Source organism: Mixophyes fleayi, chromosome 10, assembly GCF_038048845.1.
Source record: "Mixophyes fleayi isolate aMixFle1 chromosome 10, aMixFle1.hap1, whole genome shotgun sequence".
Classification (NCBI taxonomy): domain Eukaryota; kingdom Metazoa; phylum Chordata; class Amphibia; order Anura; family Limnodynastidae; genus Mixophyes; species Mixophyes fleayi.
The window spans coordinates 10,357,029-10,384,772 of record NC_134411.1 but is presented as its reverse complement, the minus strand read 5'-3'; the positions used below and the strand labels follow the sequence as shown (position 1 = coordinate 10,384,772).

Here is a 27,744-nt window from a genome sequence, read left to right as displayed (position 1 = left end):
ATTTTTTAAAAAAAATCTTAAGTCTGCTGGCGCTGCGCCTCCAGGTCCCAGCACCCTAGGCTGCAGCCTGATCAGCCTATTGGTTGATCAGGCCCTGCTACCGGGCATATAATGTGTAGCCACTCATAGACCTAATATGCTCAGTGTTACACAGTGGGGTATATTTGCTAAACAGGAAAAGTGGAGGTGTTGCCCATAGCAACCAGTCGGATACTAGCCATCATTTTCCCAAATGTACTAGATGGATGATAGCTAGAATCTGATTGGTTAATATGAGCAACACCTCCACGTTTCCTCTTTAGAAGGTTGAGTAAATATACCCGTCAGTGTTGGTCTTGTGGTTTTGCCAAGGTACCGCACTATGACAGTGGTGTTATGTTCTCTAAATTTACCAGGATTTTTTTTGTAATGGACACAGTCACATCTATAAAATTATGTGTAATGGAGTTATTTGCCTCATTTGTTGCTTTTTAAGAAAGTACTTTTATCAGTTAACTTTGAAATGTCTACCCATAGCTAAAGTAATAGGGGCTATTTTTCTTTCATAGACCACTACAACTTTACATTATTTACATAGAATGTAACACATGATTTATTGATAGCAAAAGATCATGAAGAAGCAGAGAATATCTGTGTCTGTTTACTGTAGCCCTACAGTGATAAACTACACCACCACCAGTTTACCAAACTCTTTTGTCATTGCCAGTGTGGCAGGGAAAGAAACTGCCTCATCTGAGAAAAAGGTTAACCTCCTGGGAGATAAGAAGTCCCACCCATTCCTCATAGGGGAAGAGTATGGACCTATCTAAGGGCTCAAATTCAGTCTAGTCTTGGTTGGTGTCTGGGGAGGGTTGAAGTCTCACACCTCTCCACTGAACGAGTCAATATACCCTGTACTTTGTGCCTAGCTCTGCTTTGCTGTTCACATGTGCTGCTGTGTTTTACTGTGGATCCTCAGAATAAAGCTTTTGTTTAACCCCAAATCAAGACTTTGACAGATGACTTGGCGTCAACCCATTGCAAGTTTGTGTCACAAGCGGGATCATGTCAGGTCTTGCTTTGAAAACTTGGGTGATAGCATGGAGTGTGTGGTGCGACAGTTCTTGGCTCATCTTAAGGATCTGCAAGAAAAAGGAGTGCAGTAGCAGCTCCAAGAGACCCATATGGAACAGGTGACAAAACAAACAGAAAATCTGCTCATGCTCTTCTGGGAAGAGAGGATTGCTTACCAGGAGGATTTCTGGAGGCCAAGAAATGGAGTAGAAGCTGCCTCCACTCACCCTTTTGGCTCCTATAATTCCTAAAATTAGGACTGGTGGCAATGTTAGTCATGAGCGGTTCCAGAAAGAGAGTATGATCCAACTGTTGACCACATTGATGCAGAAATTGGCTGACTTTGCAGTCAAGTGGCTTTGCCTGGATCTTCATATGTGTACATTTAAAGTGGTTTTTTATTTAATATTACAGGGTTATTTTTTTATCTGTTTACAAAATACAGAAAAAACTGTCTCGCCAATAAATTGTAAAAGACTGTAATCTCTTATTAAGTATTCACTTCCATAGTGCTTTTTAGTCATTAGATGTGCTACTACTAAGCGAAAATAGATATAAGCAATAAAGTGTTAGAGCTTATTGTAGTGCACATACAGTCTTTCTTGAAAGGTCAATATTTGTAAAGAAGGTTGTATGAGACTTAATATTAAAATCAATGTTTCTTTATGTAACTCATAAAAACCAGCAAAATAGTAGTGAAAAGTGATAAATAAATGTGATAAATTAAAAGCTTTTGAAAGCTCTGATATTATACATATATTGTTACTGTTCCTTTTTATTCAGTGAAGTGGTAATGGAAATTGTTGATCCTTTTATTATTGTTTCTTCTTTATCCATTAGTATAAGATACATTAATTCCTTTCTCTGAATCTCAGCTTCTATATGCATAACTCTCTAATCATCTCCTACTTGTAATATTGTCTGTCACTCCTTAAAGAGGAGATTAGTATGAAAGAAGTAATGCAAATATGTAGCTGATTTAGCATCAGGGCTGCTCCTGTGATTCATAATCTAATTTTGGACTATGTATGGTGTGATCTTAGTTACTGTTTATAAATTTAGTGTCCTTTCTGTAAGCCTATAGAATGCGAAGTTTGTTGTGTTTGAGGTCAATGGTCAGTCCTACAATTGTGTGAATAGCTACTTGAACTTTGATGTATCTCACATAATATATAATAATGTATGGAGGTTGCAAAATGGCTTCCATAGAGTCTCAACTATCGAAAATGGTCATTATGCAGCACATGTAAAACTTTATTCAGTTTATAATTCCAAACATTCCTTTAGCTAAAGAAACAAAAGTTAAATAAACCTCTGCAGTGTTCTACTTCTTCAATGCAGCCTAGAAAATTCCAGATCTAAACATACACGATTTAGTAAGTACATCAAAATATAAAACAAATTTAGGAATCCTTTGAAACACAATCAATATCCCATAGATAAAGGAAACATAATGTATACATGTATAAAAAACATATGCTTAAATTGAGTTGGCTTCTTTCACAATAATAGTGTTTCTCTTATTGAATATCTCCTCCAGTTGAGTAAAGAAGGTGAAATACAATCACAATAGTGAAATAATGTATGAATATAATATTCATATAGTAAAATTTTTGAAGTGTTCCTATAATGCAGAGGATGAGGTGAATCTTCAATCAACAAAAGGGTTGTCTCAAATACAATACCTATTGTCAGGCCAATCACAAGAGAATAGTAGATATAGGAGCCTTGATTTCAAATTTGTATATTTCTCTCCTTCTCTATCAGACCATCAGAAGTCCTTCCATCCAATATGGTATATAAAAACCAAAACAAGAGAAGGGGCATCTAGCATAATAAATTTTTTTATTTCACATGAAGATAAAAAAACATAGGTCGTCATCATCATCATTATTTATATAGCACCAATAATTCCGCAGAACTGTACAGAGAACTCATTCACATCAGTCCCTGCCCCATTGGGGCTTACAGTTTAAATTCCCTAACAGACACACACACTAGGGTCAATTTGTTAGCAGCCAATTAACCTAACAGAATGTTTTTGGATTGTGGGAGGAAACCGGAGCACCCGGAGGAAACCCACGCAAACACGGGGAGAACATAAAAACTCCTCACAGATAAGGCCATGGTCGGGAATTGAACTCATGCCAGTGCTGTAAGGCAGAAGTCCTAACCACTAAGCCACCGTACTGCAACGGTAATAAAACTCACATAAGGGTATTTGGAGATCAATGTAAAAATATGCACTCCTACCAGAGCAGAGGAGATATACAGCAATGTGTAATGATGTTAAGAAGGGACCCCAGGATGTCTCTGTCGCTGGTAATCTCCTCTCAGCAGATTCTCGGATAGAATATATCTCAAGATAGATCTCAAAATATTTCCATTCAGCTCTCCTGCTCCCACATGTCTCGACTCGAGAGAGTCTTTGTCAAGATGCACCTTGACAAAGACACATTATTCCACATAGTTGTGCCCCCAATTCACATTATGTCACTTAGTATTGCCCCAGTTCACATTATACCACACGTAAGTGCCCCCAGTTCACGTTATGCCACACATAAGTGCCCCCAGTTCACATTATGCCACACATAAGTGCCCCCAGTTCACATTATGCCACACATAAGTGCCCCTAGTTGGCATAATGCCACAGAGTATTGCCCCCAGTTCACTTTATACCTCATACTATTGCCCCAGTTCATATTATGCCACAAACTATTGCCCCCAGTTCACTTTCAAATACATGTAGGTAGCTGTATGTTCGACTCACCTCTTGCCAGCACACATGTCTTAAGTTCAGTAATGAAACCTGGGAAGATCTGCTGTGTCCGTCTTCAGTTTTAATGCAAGCAGCTCCAGTGTGCCAGTTAAAACTACACTGCGTGCGTGTGCCGAGTGTTGCCAACTCCTGATCTAGATTATCAATAGAACCTGTGCTACCAGCAAAAAATCCAACTATATCCTACTTATAATTTACAGCACAATTCAGAATTCTAGACAATTCATATAGCACAATATATTCATGACATAGACTATTTATATCATAGGTTGGTTGTTTCACTTAAAGTGCATATGCCATAACTTTCACTGATGAAAGTAAAATGTACAGACTTTAGCAAATGTTAGACTTTAGATGTTTCTGTACATGAAGAAGAGTCCTGTGGGAGGTATGGAGCTCAGAATGTGAAATCACAAACTGGTTCTCGTGATTTGCTGTTAAACTTCCATTCCTGTTTGGCTCTTTCTTCTCTTCTTTTGAGGGTATTCATATATTCTGCATTTCAGGTTTACTGTGCAATCTCCTCAATATCTGTCTGGGGGTAAGAACATCTCTTGAGGATTATATTAAACAATTCAATAAGGAGGAAAACATTTAGGATGCACTACACTAAATGCAATTTCTTTGGATGTCACAACAACTCCGTGTTAACACTTAAGGAAACACACTTGACAAGATGTCATGTTTCCGTAAAGCTGTCCCTTTTACCTCCTGAAGCATATGTATTTCTGGTTAACATTTAAAATTGAAATTTTAGGTACACAGGAGGATTGCAGTGCAGGACTTGTAAATGCATACCTCCCAACTGTCCCCATGTATCCGGGACAGTCCCGATTTGAGGCCTCTGTTCCGTCACCCCTATTGGGACAGCTTTGTCCCATAGTAGGACATTTGGGAGGTATGTCTCATTCACTGCTGCTCTGCACGGGATCCGCGCGCACAGCAATGGAAGTGTTTGGAGGAGAGGAGAGTATGGGGCAGCTAATCACTACGAAAGTACTGGGCACGCCCCCTGGGGTGTGGCCACACCTCAATCATGACGTGGTCACGCCACTTAAGCTATACCGAAGTGTTGGGAGGTAGTAAAATAATAAAGTGAGGTTTTTTTTCTACTGTGATTTCAGGAGAAGTAACTTTGTTAGTCAACTTGGTAACATTGCAAAACTACAGCTACCTTTAGGGATTACATGTCAACATATAAAATGACCATAGAAATTGCCCACCTTGCTGACAAGTAAATTCTCTTTTGTAGTCTCTCTATTATGTGTGTTACATCTTAAGCATGAACCTATTATGTCTTGTGCTGGTTATTGTTGACATTCTCCTTTACAGCGGATATAGTCTCCATTCTGTTTGAACAAAATAATTCAATTATGTTTTTTTATGTAGCTTGTTTTTTTTGTTTTTGTTTTGTTTTTTAATACAGTGCAACTTTTTACAGTTTCAAACCAACTTGTTACATATATATCAGAATAAATTTATAATATCCTTTGGAGGACATATAAAAATGCAATATTTATTCAAAACACACATCTAAAAACATCACTCTCACTAGAAGCCTGCTTGATGCAAAGGAAAACGTTTGCAATTTCCTTTATATATACGAAGGTCATCTATTCCAGATCAGAGGATACATTTAAATAGACAATTCAATAAAGAAACTCAGTTCACTCTTTATAATACATGCTGGCATGCTAAAAAAAAACCTGGATGTCTGTACAATTGTATGTAAAGAATAGCGGATCTGTATACAGCAGAAATGGTGGACCTGTGTTTTACACACATTGTTTGGTCAAGTACTGTCAATGTTTTAGTGTAAAGCATACGGCATAGCCATTCCAGATACCAAAAAGTTTTAATATTTATTAGCAAATACTTTCAGTTTGATCTTTATGTGTACTTTTATTTTCTGGTCTGTACTCCGGGTCAGGCACCAGCCCGTCTGATGATAACTAATTAAAGTGCTCTTTCACTGCCTAATCGGACAGTCACAAATCTCGCACTTATTGGATGTTGTCCGTGAATGCACAATGTTATCCTGGTCTCGTACCTTAATGCACCGATCAGGATAATATTTCAATATCCTTTTCCTGAAGCGCTTCATTGCCCATTTGGCGATTTCTTCCAAAAAGAACTCTCTCAACCTTAATGAGAAACTGAGGTTGAATGTTTAGCTTCTGCTTCTGTTGCTAATATTGTTAACATTTTAATTTTGTTGCTCTTTCTTTTTTATTTTTTATATGTGATACAGTCTTGTTTTATTTTTATATGTTGCAGTGCCCTCACTTTCATATTGTATTTCACACTGTTTAATGCCCTTCCCCATCCCTCATTGACTGTCTTTCTTTCCCACTGTGTGTTCATCTTTCTGTAGGTATTTATGTTGCATTTATGCTGGGTTATGCAAACTTAATAAAAGTTTTAAGAATTGCCAAAAACTGGATTTATTTTATTTGCAAGTTAGGTCATCTCCCTCTAGCTGTTTGTCTGGCTGTGTATCTATAGATATCTAGAGGACTGTAAAAACAGAAACACTTGCCCTGCATCTATATCCTTTTTTTTACGTATGTTGTATTCCCACCTCACAGGGAGCTGGTTCATATGCTGACACACATCGGGCAGGCGCTCCACCAGGCCAAGCTGCAGTTCATCCTTGTTATTCCTCCAGCAGTAGCACCTGGGTGAGTCAACCAATTATTTTTAGAGATCAGTGGCCTGGGCAGCTGTCCTTTGACTTATGTGCAAAATAGTTTATTTCTGAAGAGAAGGTTTATTCTCATAGCGTGAACACAATTGTTCTCTTCTGCCTATATCACAACCACTCTATTCACTGTTTCAGGCATGGAGTGTGTGAGCTTAGTGGGTTTAAATTTTGGTCTTTTCCTTGTCAGGTTTGCTGGCAATTAGAGGCTAACTGTGGCAGTAAGCTACAGCTCAGTGCTGTGGATGACTGTATATAGACAGAATGATGCTATCACAGCTAACATCTATTGAGGCCAGGTGATAAATATATGAAGGGCCCTTAATATAACAGTGGTATGATTACTCCACACAATATGGAAAGGGTTTCTTGTGAAATTACTTTACAGTTGGTTATAAAATGAAATGCCGTATTCATTCTCAGATTTGCATATCTACCATGAAAATGTTGTTTACGTTTAAATTTATGACTTTGTCTTGCATAACAGTACTGCTGGAAATACAAACTGTCCTATATGTTTTACCGCATCTGTCAATCTTGTATTAATTGTCTGACATCTGTCATCTAGCATGACTATATGTAAATCTCTCCATACGAAAAGTCAATGTTATTCTTAGCTTGCAGTTGGCTTGTGATAGTAGTGCTATTCCATTATTTGCAACACCTGATATTTTAACATTTAAATAGAAGAATATGTAATTTGCAAAAGAATTTAGGTTTGTTGTGTGTCAAAATGTTGGATATTACAGCAACAATACCACGAGGTGTGATTTCCAAATTATAAGGGCTCAGGCGCCCGTATAATGAATTTTGTGAAAGAATTTTGTGTGTGTTTACATCTTAAAAGTATTAGAGCTAAAGTTTTGGGAACATGACTTTCTTGATTGAGTCTTTCTTTACTTATCTTCACTACTCCCTTTTCCACTCATCCCTATACTAACAAACCATTTCCCCCTTTTTTTGTTTCTTCTCTCTTCGTTTCTAGTCCTTCCCACTTGCCCCTCCCGATACAGAATCTGCCTCACAACGTTTTAACTCAATCTGGACTATCTTCATGGCTTTGCCCTAGGCTAATATATAGTTACAACATATTTGTGCTGTTATTTTGAACTTATCTGTAATACATACAATGTACTTATCTTAAATGCTGGGATTTGGTCCCTTCTTGTTTTCTGTACCTGCTACTTCTGAAAATCTTCAGTAAAATATGACCCTAGTCTCTCGCTCTCTCTCTCTCTCTGTGTGTTAGGTGTGTTAGGGAAATTAGACTGTAAGCTCCAATGGGGCAGGGATTGATGTGAATGAGTTCTCTGTACAGCGCTGCGGAATTAATGGCACTATATCAATAAATGATGATGATTAAAATATATTTAAAAAAAAAAAAAGCTATTGGTATGAAAGTGGAGAATTGCCTCTGGGTGCTGAGTGCCAAATTTCAGAATTAAAGAATAAAAAAATTACAAATTTGGAATAGTCTACAGACATGCCTCCCAACTGTCCCAATTCCAGCGGGACAGTACCGATTTCAGTGGACTGTCCCGTCCGACTTAGTTTGGCCCAATGAGTGAGAAGAGGGTTTTTGTTTTGTTTTTTCCAGTGAGTGCTATGGACAGCAAAGTATCTGTTAGTTGCCCTATTGGTAAAGCATACTGCACTTTTATAATTGTAGTTTTGAATTCTTCATTTCAAGGAACTTTATTTATTTTACAGTCAGTGCAGCAGTGGGTTGGAAGCATCAGAAGCATCAGTTAGGAGATCAGTAAATCAATATAATCGATTGTTATCATAAACTGGATTGTAAAGATTAGAACCAATCAGTAGTGAAAGTACAATAGCCAACAGAGAGGGGGGCTGGGGCAGCCAATCAGAGGTGATCTAATAAGAGAACTTCAGGAAACTGCAGAGTGGGACCACTGGTGGGGATTGCTGGCATAGCCTGGTACTTGTAGTAGTCGGGCGCTTTGCTGACTGAGATTCGGGTGATTGCCCTTTACAGAGAAGAGGGATTGCTGTTTACCCGCATTGTATCTGTCCAGGTCAGGCTTTGCACAGGTAAGAGCCTGTCCCGATCATTAGTCTGGGACTGATCCGGGGTTTGCTGGATAGGGAAGAGGCAATGACAGGCAGGAAAAGGAGGAGACTACTGCATGGGGACAATAGGGGGTAGGTGGCAGCCAGGAGGATCAGGGGTACAACTTAGGGGGAGGAATCGGTGGATAAATCAGTGGGCAATAAAACAATAAATAGACGATAAATATAGAAATAATGCACAATGTAGCTAAAATTTTACATTTCTTTCTGTAAACAGGTGGAGTGGGGTTCACATGGGTGAGATGTGTAATCTAGCTCTACAGGAGAGAGAATTTATTATATTAGTGCTCCATTATACATACCTCCCAATGGTCCCGATTTGCGTGCCTCAAAAGTGGCGGGGGTTAACAGAAAAGTGGTAATTTTTGAGAAATGTGTAGTTTTTTTACAAGTAGGTAAAATATGGGATTTCATAGCGTTATGGATGTACTCAGAGTGTCTTCACTTGAGAGTACAAATGTGGCCGACTTCTCTGCATAAACATTTTCTTGAGTATATTAGACATATTTGTCAGCCACAGGGAGGTGGATTAGTGTTAGGCAGAAACGGGGAGCACACTATTACTTTCCGTCCCTTCAGTGACTTAATTTATTCAGTGCACTGGGGGTGGTTCTGTAAGACCTGGGCATACAGATATTTGTGGTTCTCCAAGTGCCAGCATGTCCTGGCACCCATGGGTATGCTGGTGCTTGTAGTACTACAAGTGCCAGCATTCCCAAACACTCAATGGCAGACCAAGTATGCTGGGACCAGTAGTGCACCAGGGTCAATTTAAAAAAACTATTACCCTACAACACCTGTCCCAGGGGAGTGGGAAGAGCCCCAGTGCTTTTTAGCATGGGGCTGGTTAAACCTAGGGTAGGGGTGATGGCTCACATTTTTTTGCAGACTTGATCTACCTAGGGAATTCAGCCACAGTTTACCTGCTATAGTGCCACCAGCCCAAGCTATTGCTGGTATTTCGGGGGGGGGGGGTGCGTGCCCAAGCTTAAAGTCCCCCTGACTTTGCAAGTGCTAGCCTAGGCAAGGCACACTAGGCCTGGTTAAGATTTGTAAGGTGGGGTGGGGCACACTTTCTTTTTTTATTATTATTATTTATTTATATTTATTTATTTATTTGATGATTGACCTTCTAGAGTCCCCACCAGCAATGCAGTGAATAAATTAAGTGATGTCACTGAAGGGATGGGACATTTCAAAAGGATACTACTACAGGTGTGTTGTATGTAAATGGCCACCCCCTATTGAATGTCAAAGGCTCAACGAGACTTAATCCTTGCATTTTGACAGAAAAGTTGGTTGGCAAATGTTAGTTGTAGGGGGTGATGTGAGAGAAAAGCTGGTGGGCATATGGGTGGCTCCTGACAGAAAATCTGCTAAACATTTAGGGTGGCATATGGGAGAAAATCTGTTGGGCATATGAGTTGACATGACAGAAAAGCTTTATAGCAGCTCGACCATTTTGTTAGTGACAAAAATCTCACTCCATGAGAATGCTGAATCTGCAGCTAACCACGGGATGTGATGGCATGCCATGTCTGTCTTGTGCAAGGAACACGTCCATTAAGGCGTCTGCCTTATTCGTTGTAAATTCATTACGTTTTCACTCTGGCAGATTACAACAAGAAGCTTGTTAATAAACATTTTCCCTGGTTTGTTTCTGCTATTAATGACTTATAGTTTTGCACATTGCCATGGCATCCACCATCACATGACTCATGATGTAGTGGGCAGAGAGGCTTTGTAGATTTTTATTGTTATAAAAGAACTTGCAACATACACTTTGTGCAATAACTTGATTTTTTTTTTGAATACTTGAGTCTTAAAAGGAGTCCATATCTAATTAAAAGAAGAGAAAAAAACATAAAGTCCATTCATGGCCCTATAAAAGAACTGACGCATCGGTTAAACTTCACCAAAACAAATAACATAAGAAGACGAACTCTGCAATTTAAAAGCACAAATGCACAGTCAAAGAGAAGAGCCCTGGGTTTTCCATACTCAGGCCTCCTATCTTTTCAGTTCATAGGTCACCGTGCGCTTGATGAGGTTTAGTCTATTCCCCCAGAGCATCTGGAAGAAAATGACATTAACTTTGGCCTATAAACATTCTAGCAAAATTCACACTTAGCTAACATAGAAAAGGCATGTTTTGGACAGATCAAGTTTTTCTCTCAGAGACATTTTCCTTCTCTTCCAGAACTCCACTTTGTCGGAAGCTTCTACCAGTCTATGCTCCCAATTTTGGGTGGCATAATCTCCTGGGCCAAATTGGATGGTAAGAATTTTTACCTCTTGAGGCCTTGTGGAGACGGTCCACAGTTTGACTTTCCGGACTATCACTCTTATCTTGGTTGACTCTAGAGCCTGACGTCTCAGAGTACTCTTGTATTTCAGATGCCATTACACAAGCCTCTTCCATATCAGACAGATCAATGGCTTAAGCCACCACCTTCAAAGATGCCTCTGGGCTCAGCTGCACCCCTCCTACCATAACCCCTTCTACCCTTATGATAAAAGAGTCAATTGCAAACACAAATAAAATGGTGCTCAAGGTGAACCCCTGCCTGACTCCTGAATTCACCTCAAAAGCAGGGCTGACCCAACTGTTGACAAGAGAAAAGCTCTCAGCTAGACTATGAAAAGTACAAAGCCAATTAACCATCCTTGCTGGAAGACCTTATCTGCCAAGCAGAGCCCAGAGGAACTCATGATTTATTTGATCAAAAGCTTTAGTCTGATCCATTGCCAGCAGGTACTTTCCCCATTTCTCAGCTCTGCACTGTTCCAGAGCCTCCCGGACGCCAAGGACTGCACTAATGGTGCTGCACCCTTTCATAGGGCATGGTGTGAAAGGACGCAGTTGTTGAAAAGTACTTTTTCCAGAATCTTATGATCCACATTGAGAGGAGCAATGGGTCACCATGTCTCAATTCTGCATAGGTCCTGTCCCTTTGATAGCAGAATAAGGGCAGACACCCTCATTGAGGGAGGTAGGAATCCTTCACCCAGGCTCTTGTTGAAATAGTCCATGAGGTGAGGTGCGAAGTGCTTTGTAAGACCCAGATGTTAGATCATCTGGGCTTGGGGATTTTTGTTATAGACAAACTTTCTTTGGCCTCTTTGAATTTGTCTACCATAATATTTTCCCACAGGTCTTCCAAGTCAGCATGACTGCCCCTCAGGCCTGAGGTCTCCTCCAAAAATTAGTCATTCTTTTCACTGTTAGCTGCCTTTTTGCCAAGAACATCAGAGTAAAATGACTTGACAACACCCAAGATGCCTTCACGTTTGCTGTCCAAGACATCCTGCCCATGATACAAGCCTCTAACTCTCTTATTGTCAACAGAGTTCCTGCAGTTCTGGTAAGGTCCAGTGAGTGATAAGAACCATAATCCCTCTCCGGAACCAAGGCCGCATATCGGTCATACTGATGTACATCCTCAGTGCTAAGTGCCTCTATAATATGTGAAACCCGTGAGGTCTGGAGAGTGCTTAATATGCACATCTACCAGACCTGACTCTTTATTCATCCTGTTTAAAAATAAAAAGGGTATCATAGCCCAAAGTGGTCCTTGAGTCTCCCCTGTCTTTGGGCTTAGCGATGGTGCTGAAATCAGCTTCAAAGACCACCTGAAAATACATTTTCTGTCCCACTTAATTTGGGACCCATAAATATTAATAAGCTGTAGATGTTGCCCTTTCAGTTTGACTTCAGAAATCATGTATCAACCCACTTGCAACTCTTTAACACGCTGAATGGTTACCATTATTATCTTTTATTTATAATATTACAGTAATAAGCACTGCCAATTCACCATACGGCTCGGCAGCATGAGACCAATAGGTTTTACCTCTGCTCCACTCTTGTTTTGCATTATGAAGATCAGCAAAGCGCCCCACCCTAATCTCCTGCAAAAATAAAAAATCTGCCTTAACTGTGCTGAAAAAAATCGAAGGTCATGTGGCGAGCTCTGTCGGAAAGAACAGACACCATATTAATGGTGGGAAATCTAATGGGCTGGAGATCAATCATTCAGAGTGATAGAAGCGGGAATTCATCTCTTTTCTTTCTCTGCGATTCCTCATCTGAGGAGCCTCTTCTCTTAACCATAATACCTGAGGGAAGAGCCTCACTATCTGAAAGGATTACATCATCATCGGTCCCTTTCAGAGGTTCACAGAGACCCAGGGAAACCCCAATTAAGAACCCTTCCACCCCGTTTCTAAAAAAAATAACTAAAGATTAAATATGCATTTAAAATCTATTTTAAATTGATTTCAAAGCTTAATAAAAATGTACAAAAATACAACTTGCGTGTCACTTCACGGTTAATATTAAGCATGGCCAGCCCATTCGCTCTTGTCCCATAGTTGAGTGATTATAGTACAGCACACTGAACGTTTGTTCACCAGAAGTAACAGGTGCTGGCAAACTGAGAAAAATGCACTGCTGTTTACGTAATTTTTTTTTTATTTTAATTATTTTACCTAACACTCCAATTCTGCAATTTCTCTAATACATGTTGAACATCAAACAGTGCAGTCCATTGTTTCTTACTTATAAACAAACTATTCCCTTGCGAAGTTGCGAGTCACTCACCCCGACAAATCTCAAGGACAAATGACGTTTCATGTGTCTGTGTGGATAGCTGCATCATCCACAGAGAGAGCAATAAGTGCATGTGCAGCTTCGCGTTATGCCAATTAACATACACTATATGGACAAAAGTAATTGGCCATATCTGTTAATTATTGAACTGAGGTGTTTCAATCAGACTTGTTGCCAGAGGTGCATAAAATCGAGCACCTAGCCATGCAGTCTCCAGTTGTATATATTTGTGATACAAAATGGGTCATTATGAAGAGCTCAGTGACTTCAAGCGTAATACTGTGATAGGATGCCATCTTTGAAATAAAACGGTTCATGAAACTTCATTCCACAGTCAACTGTAAGTGATATTATTAGAAAATGGAAGCATTTAGGAACAACAGCAACTCAGCCACGAAGCAGAAGACCACGTAAAATCACAGAGTGGGATCAACGACTGCTAAAGCGCATGGTGCGTAAAAGTTGCCAACGCTCAGCTGATTCCACAGCTGAAGTTCCGAACTTCCACTGACATTAATGTAAGCACAAAAACTGTGCAGCGGAAGCTTAATGGTATTGGTTTACATGGCCGAGAAGCTGCATGCAAGTCTCACATCACCAAGACCAATGCCAAGCATCGGATGGAGTGGTGTAAAGCACACCGAAACTGGACTGTGGAGTAGTGAAAACGTGTTCTGTGGAGTCACGAATCACACTTCTCTGTTTGGCAGTAAGATAGGAGAGTCTGGTTTTGGCGAATATCGGGTGAACGTTTCCTGCCTGACTGCATTATGCCAAATGTGAAGTTTGGTGGAGGAGGGATAATGATTTGGGTCTGTTTTTCAGAGTTTGGGCTAGGCCCCTTATATCCAGTAAAGGGCAATCTTAATGCTTTAGCATACCAAGTCATTTTGGACAATGCTATGCTTCCACTTTGTGGCAACAGTTTGGGGAAGGCCCTTTTCAATTCCAACATGACTGTGCCCCAGTGCACAAAGCAAGGACTACAGAGACATGGTTTGATGAGTTAGGCGTGGAAAAACTTGACTGGCCCGCACAAAGCCCAGACCTCAACTTCGTTGAACACCTTTGGGATGAACTGGAACGGAGATTGCGGGCCAGGCCTTCTCTTCCAACATCAGTACCTGACCTCATAAATGCAATACAGAATGAATGGGCACAAATTCCCACAGAAACACTCCAACATCTTGTGAAAAGCCTTCTAAGAAGTGTGGAAGCTGTTATCACTGTAAAAGGGGGACCAACTCCATATTAAAGTATATGTACTGAATACAGTAATTACAGTCCCTGTTTGTGTAATGGTCCGAATACTGTTGTCCATATAGTGTATTTAGACGCTACATTTGAACTTTTATTGGTTGGAAATTGCCAAAATAGAAAATGAATAAATATTTAAAATAAAAAGTTGTAACACAAAAACAGTAATTCGGAAAATTTTGAGGCCCGATGCTAGCCGGAGGCCCAGGGATTTTCCCCCCTAGACCCCCCTCTGGTAGGGCCTGCTCCTCATCATCCTCCTCTACCTCACTTAACCTTTTGGCTATATCTTTGTTTTTGATGCCTGTACCAAAGCTAGCTACCCTTCTATTCCTAGAAGCTTTCCCCTTCACTATACCTTTAGGGGCTCTCCCAGCTACTCTAACTCTTTCCTTCCCCTTGGATCGTCGAGGAGCAAATTGACAACCGCCCAATTAGCGGGGATTACTTGTTTTAATGTGATATTAATTTGTGTGCCCCCTTCTGCCCGTTATATTTGGGCTGCAATCTTACCTATCACTTCCCTCCAATTCTCGACCACTACCTCCATATTTTCCACACCCGCTGCCTCCTTCCCTGTCCAACTCCAGCCATAGATGCTCCTGCCCTGCATTGAACAGCCTGGGACTGTTTTCAATTATGACAGGGAGACCCCTTGCTTCTTGTCCCACTGTTTTAGTGGGAACCTACATAGGCTGTTCAACAAAGCAGGGGGGACTCCATGCATGTTGTCCCCCTAACAATAATTTTGCTACTTTTCATAGTCAGGAAGAGTCCCAGCACTTTTCAGTGTGGGCTAACATTTTGCACGCTATTTTTTTTTTTGTGGTCATCTCCCCATAAAGGCACAAGCGGTGCACTAACCAGTTTTAACGGTAGTATGGGAACCTCACACTTGTGATCTTGTTCTAGTGGAAACAATCCCATACAGTCAAATTCTGTTACTGGGTGGCATTTTCGGGAGGACGTATGCTGGCCAGTTTTTTTTTTGTTAATCACACACTGCAGTATCTGTTGTCTGAGCGGCAGTCACTGCCAATCACTTGCAGCTCTTCATTATTCCGCCATGTAAGCAATTACACAAACATAGTAACTTGGTTCACAAATCACAGTAGGCATGTGCTCTGTGCTTTACATCCATGTTACTTGAATAATATGATTCTCTTATCTTGCCATCTGTATTGCATGAAATTTCAATATTACGTTTTCGGAAATGCACTGGGTGCAATGGAATATGTTTCCTTAATGCTGCACAAAGTTGAAGATTGCAGTATCAAAGTCACCCAGAGTTAGAAGACAAATTGGGTGCCTGCTTTTCTGTGTATATGAACATGATCACGTTTAACGTGTATGTTAGATTTATACTTTTAGTTCTACTCTTCATTGTGGATGAGTTCCTAACTGTGCAGTCATCGCAACCCAATGTTACAAATGAGGCTTTGATTCGAGTCCATTATGGTATAATCTAATTATTGCTGTTTCCCAAGTGTTACAAAATTCTCAGGTAGACTTAGGTATCTTGTGGTATTTGGCTTGCTTTCTTCCAGTCGCTCCATTGATAGCTACAATGAATGTATTTTCAAACTTCTCCTAGCTAGGAATGGCTGTTAAAGGGACTGTTGTGGGTAAGTGATTCCATGCATTACTTGTGGCTTGGCTCTAATCTGTCTATTTGAATTGGACTGCACAGACTTAATCCTCCTGCACTATGAGCTGCAGGATCTGCATTCAGGTAAATGGTATAGTCTTCCTGGTTTCAGATAACAACCAGAATCCCTGTGGACAGGATATAAGGGTTTGTCCAAAAGTGAGCAGCTCTTATGCCCCTGCCAATGCCATAAAATCTACATTTCTGCCAGTCCCACATTTAGGAGGCTATAATTTCTGCTTGTGCCTGCTACATTCTGAGCATGATCTAACATGTTTGGTATTTCTGTAAATGTTAGAATCTCACCATAAAGTAAGGAGTATATTTCTTGCGTTGAAATAATTTTCTGAAAGTGGAAAAAATCATGAAAAATTGCACATGAATTAAAAAGATACCCCAACCCCCCCTCCCACCAGTGGCCAAAACAGTATGAAATTGGCTTCAGTAGAGTAAAAATTAAGTTATTACCCCCCTTGACCTCCTTTTACAACCAACCTCTGCTATGTAGACTACAACCTGTCTCAGTGCTTTTTAGGCTCCGGTCCTTTATTCTGTGGTACAAATCTTTTCTTCTAAGTCGTCACCAATGTGGTCCCCACCCCTCCTCCCGTCCCTACCCATATCCTACCCCATCACTTTCCTATTCTTCATCTTATGTAAAAATTTGCATCATGCGCTTAGGCTTAAGTCTAAATGCTTTGACTCCTATAACAATTGTTCATCCAGTTTGTGTGATTATTTTGTGGCGTGGAAGTTGTGTTTGAAAGCTGTATTTATGCTACTGTATTTTTCGATTGCTAAGTTCCTGAGTCTCTCTATAAATAGTTTTCAAAAAAGTCACCAAGATTTTATTCCTGGACAAAAGGGGGAAATAGCACAGTCCCAAAAATCTGGCTAATCTGGTCATATACTCTTTGCTATACAATACTATTTTACTACCTGTACTATTTTCAATGATTTTTAATAAACCATTATTTGAAATAGAATGGAAATGTACTTTTTTTATTTTTATAGTAAAATACCTTGGGATGGCTCTATATTTTTTTTTTCATTATTATAGAGTCCTGTACCTAATTCATGTGTTCTATTTGTGGACATTTGTCCACAAATGGTTAGCTTTTATAGGCTAAAAATAAAAGTTGTATCTTGTAGTGGAGTCCTTTACCAGTACATGTGTACTCTTGACTTCAAATGGAACATGACATTACTCTCAAAGTGTTTGAGTGACTCAAAATATGTGTGTTGTTCCTGACCTGCTTCTGTCCAATGAATGCAGTCCTTTTGTGGCCTGCTTATCAGTAATAACCCTATAAAAACCTGTGACCCATAACTGCTTTCTGCAGGTGCCTCCTAATTACGTTATCCTACAATTCCCTTCAGGTGCTTGGTAACGGCCCAGAAAATCTATTACTCCGCTTATTTTCCATTTAATAGCCGCACACCATATTTCCCTAAGGCATTTTTCTTTAACCCCTAATTCTTTCTGTTCCACTGTGTCCTTCAAACTATATACTGCTGCAAGCTGATTTTAATCCACAATGTATTGCAGTTTAGTAAATGCAGTTTATAATATAAAGAAATGTGTACTTTTGAAGGTTTTCCATGCACTTGTGATGCATTGCACTTTTACTAATATAAACTATTGGTTAACTCATTAGAAATTGGTTTTGCCGTGTTCTAAAATGTTGACTGCAACATTAAAGTTTTAGCACATAGTGGGAGGATTTTTGAAAGATGTGGCGGCTTTTAGTATTAGTTACTGAAATGTACAGTAATATTGGAAAGGTGTGATCTGTCTGTTTATCTAATGTATGTGTGTGTGTATATGTGTATGTGTGTGTATGTATATGTATATATATATATATATATATATATATATATATATATACTATATAAAAGCCTAGTGGCGTGTGTCTGTGTGTGTAACAAAAAAAACCCAAGCTGCAGCGCCACCTGCTGGGCGAAGTTATACACTTATCTACTAAATTCTTAGTGTGTGTGTGTGAAAAAAAAACTCAGAAAGGGCTGAAATTTGCTGCAGCGCCACCTGCTGGGCGGAGTTGGTTGGTGGTTGCCGGGGGTGACAGTGGGGAATGGTTGGTGGTTGCCGGGGGTGACAGAGCGAGAGGAGTGTGATACTCATTACCGCTGAGAGAGATCCCTGTGTCTGGATAGACATCTGGATAGATGTGGCGATAAAGATGAAGGATGAGGTGATGGAGAAAAATGATGAGGTGGTGAGATGTGGACAAAACCACGTTAAAAAAGGCCATTGCGTCAGGAAGTAACGCTCTTCCCCTGAGGAGGCCTGGCCTAGCCCCAAATGCATGACAAGAACCTTTTTAACACCTTAAGTAGCTTGATTTGACTAGAATGCATGAGTATCATGCATGGGTTAACTTGTGTGTGTGTGTGTGTGTGTGTATATATATATATATATATATATATATACATACACAGTCAAGTCCATAAATATTGGGACATCAACACAATTCTCATATTTTGGGCTCTATACACCACCACAATGGATTTGAAATGAAACTAACAAGATGTGCTTTAACTGCAGACTTTCAGCTTTAATTTGAGGGTATTTACATCCAAATCAGGTGAACGGTGTAGGAATTAGAACGGTTTCTCTATGTGCCTCCCACTTTTTAAGGGACCAAAAGTAATGGGACAATCGACTCAAAGCTTATTTCATGGACATGTGTGGGCTATTCCCTCGTTATGTCATCATCAATTAAGCAGGTAAAAGGTCTGGAGTTGATTCTAAGTGTGACATTTGCATTTGGAATCTGTTGCTGTCGACTCTCAATATGAGATCCAAAGAGCTGTCACTATCAGTGAAGCAAGCCATCATTAGGCTGAAAAATCAAAACAAACCCATCAGAGAGATAGTAAAAACATTAGGTGTGGCCAAAAAGAAGAATGCACCGGAGAGCTCAGCAACTTCAAAAGACCCGGAGGACCACGGAAAACAACTGTGGTGGATGACAGAAGAATTTTTCCCTGGTGAAGAAAAACCCCTTTACAACAGTTGGCCAAATCAAGAACACTCTCAAGGAGATAGGTGTATATGTGTCAAAGTCAACAATCAAGAGAAGACTTCACAAGAGTGAATATAGAGGGTTCACCACAAGATGTAAACCATTTGTAAGCCACAAAAAAAGGAAGACCAGATTAGAGTTTGGCAAACAACATCTAAAAAAGCCATTACAGTTCTGGAACAACATCTTATGGACAGATGAGACAAAGATCAACTTGTACCAGAGTGATGGGAAGAGAAGAGTATGGAGAAGGAAAGGAACTGCTCATGATCCAAAACATACCACCTCATCAGTGAAGCATGGTGGTGGTAGTGTCATGGCGTGGGCATGAATGGCTGCCAATGGAACTGGTTCCCTTGTATTTATTGATGATGTGACTGCTGACAAAAGCAGCAGGATGAATTCTGATGTGTTTCAGACAATATTATCTGCTCATATTCAGTCAAATGCTTCAGAACTCATTGGACGGCGCTTCACAGTGCAGATGGACAATGACCCGAAGCATACTGCAAAAGCAACCAAAGAGTTTTTTTAAGTGGAATGTTATGCAATGACCAAGTCAATCACCTGACCTTAATCCGATTGAGTATGCATTTCACTTGATGAAGGGAAAATGCCCCAAAAACAAGCAGGAATTGAAGACATTTGCAGTAGAGGCCTGGCAGAGCATCACCAGGGAGGAAACCCAGCATCTGGTGATGTCTTTGCCTTCCAGACTTCAGGCTGTAATTGACTGCAAAGGATTTGCAACAAAGTATTAAAAAGTGAAAGTTTGATGTAGGATTGTTTAGTTTGTCCCATTACTTTTGGTCCCTTAAAAAGTGGGAGGCACATATAGATACTGTTGTAATTCCTACACTGTTCAACTGATTTGGATGTAAATTCCCTCAAATTAAAGCTGAAAGTCTGCAGTTAAAGCCCATCTTGTTTGTTTCATTTCAAATCCATTGTGGTGGTGTATAGAGCCCAAAATATGAGAATTGTGTCGATGTCCCAATATTTATGGACTTGACTGTATATGTATAGATATATATGTGTGTGCATATATACACTTTCTCCCTCTCTCTCTCTCTCTCTCTCTCTCTCTCTCTCTCTCTCTCTCTCTCTCTCTCTCTCTCTATCTTATCTCTCCCCCCTTTCTCTCTCTCTCTCTCTCTCTCTCCCCCCCTTTCTCTCTCTTCCCCCCTTTCTCTCTCTCCCCCCCATTTCTCTCTCTCTCCTCCTTTCTCTCTCTCTCTCTCTCCCCTTTTCTCTCTCTCTCTCTCCCCCCCTTTCTCTCCCCCCTATCCCCCCTTCTCTCCCCCCTCTCTCGCCTCCCTCTCTCCCCTCCCACTCTCCCTCTCCCATTCCCTCTCCACAATACTGTGCAAAAGTTTTAGGCAGGTGTGGAAAAAATGCTGCAAAGTAAGAACACTTTCAAAATATAAGTGTTAATAGTTTTTTTTTGATCAATTAACAAAATGCAAAGTGAATGAACAGAAGAAGAATGTAAATCAAATCAATATTTGGCGTGACCACCCTTTGCCATCAAAACGGCATCAGTTCTTGTAGGTACACTTGCACACAGTTTTTGAAGGATGTCGGCAGGGAGAACTAACCACAGATATTCTGTGGATGTGTGCTTGCTCACATTCTTCTGTCTCTTGTGTAATCCCAGACTTACTCAATGATGTTGAGATCAGGGCTCTGTGGGGGGCCATATCATCACTTCCTTGTTCTTCTTTACGCTGAAGATAGTGCTTAATGACATTAGCTGTATCTTTGGGATCGTTGTCTTACTGCAGAATAAATTTGTAGCCAATCAGACGACTCCCTAATGGTATTGCATGATGGATAATTACTTGCCTTTATTTCTCAGCATTGAGGACACCATTAATCCTGACCAAATCCCCAACTCCATTTGTTGAAATGCAGCCCCAAACTTGCAAGGAACCTCCACCATGCAGACACTCATTATTGTACCGGTTTCCAGCCCCAAGTAAGGCGATGGTCATTGGCTGACTCGTAGAGGATGAGAGGGACTATGTATAGAGATGAGGTTGGAAAGGGTTTTGTACTTGAGGTTCATGAGTTTGAAGAGGATTCTGTAGGGGAAGGGGAGACATTGTAGCGCTGTGTTTGAGTGGATGCAGAAGTGGAGTGGTGAGACAAGAAGATAAGTCTTGTGGGGCAAAGGAGACGGAGGGAGTGAAGACAGTGAATTCAGTTTTGGCCATGTTAAGTTTTAGAAAACGTAGGGACATCCAGGTGAAGATGGCAGCCACCTCGACACCTGAGGGGGAAGGAAAGAGATCAGGAAATGAAAGGTAGGGTGTCATCGGCATAGAGGTGGTACTGGAGGCAGAAGGAACTGCTGAATTCACCCAGAGAGGAGGTGTACAGGGAAAAGCGCAGGGGGCCAAGGACAGGACAGCTGTGGGATTCTTACAGGAAGGATGAATGGGGGAGGGGGGGGAACCAAAGGTAGAAACAGAGAATGAGCTGTTGGAGATGTAGGGGGTGTGTCAGAAAGACCAATAGCGTGAAGGGTATGCAGCAGACAGGTCAAGGGCGATAAGCAGGGAGAATTGGCCCATGGATTTGGGCGAAAGAGGATCATTGGTGACTTAGATAAAGGCAGTTGCGTTGGAGTGTAGTAGTGAGATGGGGCGGCTGATTTGACATGAAAGTGGGGTGAAGATTAAATTTTTCAGAATGGTTGAGACAAGGACATGTTTGAAGAATGAAGGGAAGACGCTAGTGGAGGGGGACAAATTGAAGTGGTGTGCAGGGTGGGAGCAGGCAGGGGGAGAGAGGGAGCGAAGGAAGTGATAGGGGAAGCATCCAGGGGACAGGTTGAGTGGGGAGAGGATAATAAGACAATGGACTTTGTTGCCCATAGTGCGAAGGAAGGAGCACAAGAGGTGGTGGCTGGAGGGAGAGGAGGGTGGAGTGGTAGGGGGAGTGCAGAAGAGTGAGTGGAGGAGGAAATTTCTTATATGATGGAATCAATTTTCTAAGTGAAAAAGGAGGCCAGAGAGAATAGGAGTAATAGACGGGTATGGAGAATATAAGTTCAATTTATTTGTGGATGATATCCTGTTCACATTGACTTCACCACATACTTCTGTCAAAAATCTTTCAGATGTCCTCGGCGCCTATGTTTTTCTCTCAGGGAATAAGATTAACTTCTCCAAGACCTAGTCCCTTGTGCTTTACTTGCTGCCTTCTACCCTGGAGCTCCTTAAGAGTAACTTTAATTTTTCTTGGCAACGCTCCAAATTAAAATATTTGGAGGTCTACATGACCTCCACTTATGATGATTTTGTACTCCCTCGTATCATAAAAACAATCAAGCGGAATCTGCTCAGATGGCAAAATATGATTATCTCTTGGTTAGGCAGGATTGTCTCCCTCAAAATGAATATACTACCTCGCTTACTCTTTTCCAGACACTACCGATGAAGGTCCCAGAGTCTACTCTGATACAGCTGCACCGCTGGTTTTCTCAATTTGTCTCACACTATAAACCCCACACACTAGCTTTGCCATCCTTGCGCAGAGCTACACATAATGGAAAAAGAGGCTTGTTCTCCTGTATTATATAGCTACCCTCCTGTATTATGTAGCTACCCATCTGAGTCAGGCAGTGGAGTGGTTCTCCAATGGACTTGGCTCAAGATGGATAGATTTGGAATCCTCTTACTGCGGGGTGTTATTCTTCTGCTTAGCATTGGGTATCTCAGCGAGTGACCGATCCATTGCATTAAAGTCTCACCCTGTAGCCTTCTTCACCTGTCGGGTTTATTACCACTGTAGATTACACTTCAAGACCGCCACAGTACCCTCCCCAATAGCGCCTCTCTGGGATAATCCTGCTTTTTCCCTAGGTCAATGTCTCCCGATATCAATATTTGCTTAGTAGAGACTTCAGGATGGTCAGAGATGTTCTTGAATTTGGTCACTGCATGCTACTGTCGTTCTTACAAGAAAAGATTGATTTCCCATCTGTCAGCCCTTTTGCTTACCTTCAGGTGCGACATTTTGTCAAATCTTTTCCGAAACCTGCTGTTACGATATAGCTTACTCCGCTGGAATCCCTCTGTGTTCAAGACCATCTTCAAAGAGGTATTATCTCTAATTTCTATAATCTTCTCGTTACTTCAGGTCAGACCAACACTCAAGCTCATGAACTTAAGTGGGAGGCTGATTTGGGCAGGCCACCAGATGAGGACACCTGGTCGATAATTAGGGAACGATCTCAAAAACTTCTATTTCCTCCCTTGTAGAATAAAACGCTTACAAAGTTTATTTCCGGTGGTACTTGGTCCCGACCAGGTTGAAAATTAAAATATAGTACCACATCTGACCATTGCTGGCGGGGCTGTGGTGAACGGGGGTCCTTCTTTCACATCTTGTGGTCTTGCCCAAAAATTGCTCTGTTTTGGGATGACGTGGCTTCCTTAATCAGTAACATTACTCAGGTTCAGATCTCTAAATGTCCATGGTCCTTTCTTTTAGGTTCCCCATTAGATACTCTTGACAAATACGCACAGAAACTGTCCGTACAATTTATTTATGCGGCCAGATGCCTGGTGGCCAAGAGCTGGAAAAAACATGATCCTCCCTCCAGACAACAACTCCTAAATAAACTTTGGTTCTTGGCCTCAATGGAAATTTTTTGGGCATATCTGAATAATAAATCCCACAAATTTTCCCAAACATGGAGTGATTGCTTCTTATATAATAGTCCTCCAGGTTCTCATACCTCTAGTACCCATTTCCCGGAAATATCGACCCTCTTTTTTTAACTTTATGACTGGTGACCCATATCAACTTCAGTCTCTTTACTAATTGTTCACTGGCCGCCGGGAGTCCCATGTTTGGCCTCAGTCATTTTTCCTCTCTCCCCCTCCCCCCTACCTACCCCCTCTCCCCCTACCAACTTTAAAGGAAAAAGAAAAAAACTTGCACCTCTATACATATGTTAGAGATATTGTCTTACTTTTGCACATTCTAGGTCAGACACATGTATGTGTAATCTGCTTGCTTCTTTTTTTATACCTCTGTACATTGGCTCTGGTGGGTACACGACCTTTGCTGGATCTGTGTAATGTCACCTATTATTTCCTTTTTCAGTTTTTTTCTCTGTCTATATAAAATGTGTGCTGGTAAGGTTATTAAAAAAATTAAAATAATTTTTGGCTACCTTGCACTTTCATATCAAATGAGGGTATCCCTGTACTTATTGAAGTCAGGGTAGGGGAGAACTGAACATTAGAACCCCTCCCCCAAATTTCTTGACTTATTAACACTTTCTGTAATGTACATTGCTCTCCAGACAAGAATTACTAATGGGGCACATCATTTGAAAGAGCAGGCTATCCTCTTTGAAATGAGGAACCTCATAGTTTTTGGAATCAGGATAGGCATTACAAAGCCACTCCCACATTCCTAAGCCCCTTAATGTTTTTTGTAGTGTAGGGTGTTATTGTCTGGTGATCACTTGTGATCAACAAGCAATTACTACAAAGTGTCACGTTTGCCTCCCAGGAACTATGTTGGACCTTGCGTGTGTATGTGTGTGTGTATATATATATATATATATATATATATATATATAATCTACTGGAGTTATAAGGCAGTTATGGAAGGTAAGAGAGCAGCTCGAGGTGGAGCAGAGCTACTACAGGTAGGTTATATATATATATATATACATATATATATATATATATATATATATATATATATATATATATATATATATACATATATATATATATATATATATATATATATATATATATATATATATATGTGCATACCTGCTATCAGCTATCCAGTGTTAGAGGACTAACCTGTTGCAGATCGTTACCAGCAGTCTCCGCTACCTCGTGGTAAGGTCTTGCAGGTCATCGCATCCTGTGTCTGTTACCCTCAGTGCCCTTCTCTGCAGACCATCGCACCTTGTGTGTTATCTCCACTACTTTGTGGTAAAGTCCTGCAGACCATCACATTCAGCATCTGTTGTTTACCGAGTTCTTTTGCTATTTCTGCCATACCCTACCATACTGCATCCTAAAACTTGTGTAACCTGTTTTAACAAAAAACACTTTGTTAATTGGGAATCCTGACACTAAGGGGCCACATCATTTGAAAGAGGGTACTTCACTTTTTCAATTGAGGGTGCTCATAAGTTTATTGAAGCCAGGATGGATTCTGCAGTCAACAAAGAGACGCCCTATAGATACAGCCAGAATACCACACTTTTCCTCACCTTTACCACCTGAGTTTGGGGTACAGTCAAGGAAGGATTAATCTTTGGTTGTGTCTCAGCTGCACTACCACCTTGACCATTGTCCCAATGCAAGTATTACTTGCTGGCAATCTCCTTGCTATGCCCTCAGCTGACTCAGCTTAGCCAGGATACAGGGATTCTCCCTCCAGCAACCCATTAACACATCACACATTCTTTGTAGCTTCAAGTCTGAAAGTTTTGGTATTTGGGATAAACAATGATTTACTTTAGGAAGAGTTCTCCCTGGGTAGTTTCTGATTGTTGGGCTATACATTAAGCAGACTCACAGTATCAGGTAGAAGCTTTTGGCTGTGCCCATGTTCACAAAAGTTGTTTATACAACTGAAAACTGCACCACCAATTCTTCATGGTCAGTATTAATCCCAGAAAGTCCATGCAAAGACAGCGCTTGGTAATGAATGTCCATGATCTTTTAAGCTTATGTGGTAAGCATAATCAGAAACAAATATTTCACGGTAAACACCCCTTTGTCGAGACTCCATTTGGATTTACAGGTGCACAGGGACAGCCAAGAAGAGATGCTGGGGCAGTGCAACACATGGCCATTTCAATATGAAATTGATGTATTAGCTGTATTGTAAAGTACAGTCATTATAGTCCCCTGGTAGTATAGCAGTTACAGTCAGAAGGCTGATTACTATGTGCTACACTTTATTGCACCACATCAAGGGGGTTTAGTGCAACAATTCTTCTGTTATGCTTTGTATCTCTTTTTGGGCAGCCTGCTGGAATTCCAGAGCTCAGAAAAGAAAATCTCAAAGTGATTTTTTTTCTATTAAATATTCTTCATAAGCCTGAATGTGTGGTTTGTTGAGGACATTTATAATGCATGTATTTATTCTTTAAGAGTATCTTAAATATTCCCTTGCTAGGCCAACAGCCTCTTTCATTTTGCTTTTTTGTGGCACTTAAAACAAACAGTGCTAGCAGTGTGGAAAAGAGCTGAACTATTTTCCAGTAAAGCATTGTGTGGATAGTAATGGGTGTTTGTGAGCTCTACAGAAGGAAGAACTGAAGCTATTCAGGTAGATTGTGCCTGTGGAGTGTAATCACTTATATGCAGCCGCCAAACTCGAAATAATTCCGCCCACTTTGCTGAATGACTCACCTTATTAGCTGCTTACAAATAACTGTCAATGGCAAAAGCTGCTCATTAGCACTGGTAGTATGTGTCTATATCATTGACCAAGAATATTCCAGGTTTTAATTTTACACTGAAATGTTACATAGGGTTATGGAAGAAATCTATCTTACATGTGACACGTTATACTCCACAGGTTGTAAATAACAAAATACACTTTATACTATGCTTTTACACTGATCAATGCTATCCTTATGACTCAGATTCTAATGGCTTTTTGGCAAGCCCGGGAATTAAAAAAACATATTATGATATTGGAATGTTAGTAACCAATTTCTGATATATTTTTGCCAGTGTGATCTGCCCATTCGCTGCTTCTGCTGTGGTTCATAATAATGGTATATTGTTACACACAGTAAGAGAGTCTGTAATGAAGAAAGACAAGTATGATATGATGCACGCTCTGTATTCCTAGCTCCCATGACACCTTGTTCTTTTAACCACTCATTTGTTCTTGCCCTCTGGGCCTCAAGTTGTCAGTCCTCCTCTGTGAACAAGCCCTTAGGGGATTGTAAGTCTTGTCTGTTGGCTGCAGTGTTATAAAGTCATATGTGCACCTACAATCTCCTGATTTGCAGAGGCCCCAGAGTATTTCTGCCCAAAGGGTGACCTCACAGTGGGCCTTGCTAACGCTTTCACTAACACATAGAGAGCTGCTAGGGGATTTCAGACACATGCAGTTCAGATGTCATTTAATGGAATGGCTGATTTTCGTTTCTCATTTACAGTCACTTGCTCTTTAAGTTAAGTTGGGAATTTGTCCTGAACAGGGATATCAAGCACTGTTGCAATGATATTGGTCTGAGTTATTGAGAAGTCTGTTGAAAATCATAATGACCTCCATCTTTATTATGCCCTGGAGAAAGTCTTTTGCCATCATTATTTCTGTGCAACTGCAAAGTATTGCAGAGTATTGAATGGTTTCACAATGCTGGGAAAACAGGGGAATTAATAGAAGATTTACGTTTATTTTCTGGCTACACAGCACTGAAACAAGTGTTAAAAAATAGCAGAAAAGTTGTTATAAAGCTGAGTGTGTAATATCTTATTCAGACTGGTTCTCTTGGATAGTCAAACCTTAGCAATTTAAGTTGCTTGTATCTGGAATGGCAGCTTT

At 40.5% G+C, this 27,744-nt stretch overlaps 1 protein-coding gene across 3 annotated transcripts in view; it reads left to right on the top strand.

Annotated features, from left to right (window-relative positions):
• Window positions 1-27,744, top strand: part of CHID1 (chitinase domain containing 1) — a 296,065-nt gene that overhangs the window by 66,234 nt on the left and 202,087 nt on the right. For 2 of the 3 annotated variants that reach the window (XM_075187853.1, XM_075187854.1), the window contains exon 8: window positions 6,421-6,513. The exons of the other annotated variant lie outside the window; for it this stretch is intronic. In XM_075187853.1, the coding sequence (XP_075043954.1) occupies window positions 6,421-6,513 (93 nt within the window). The remainder of the gene's footprint in view (window positions 1-6,420; window positions 6,514-27,744) is intronic. 3 annotated transcript variants of the gene reach the window in all.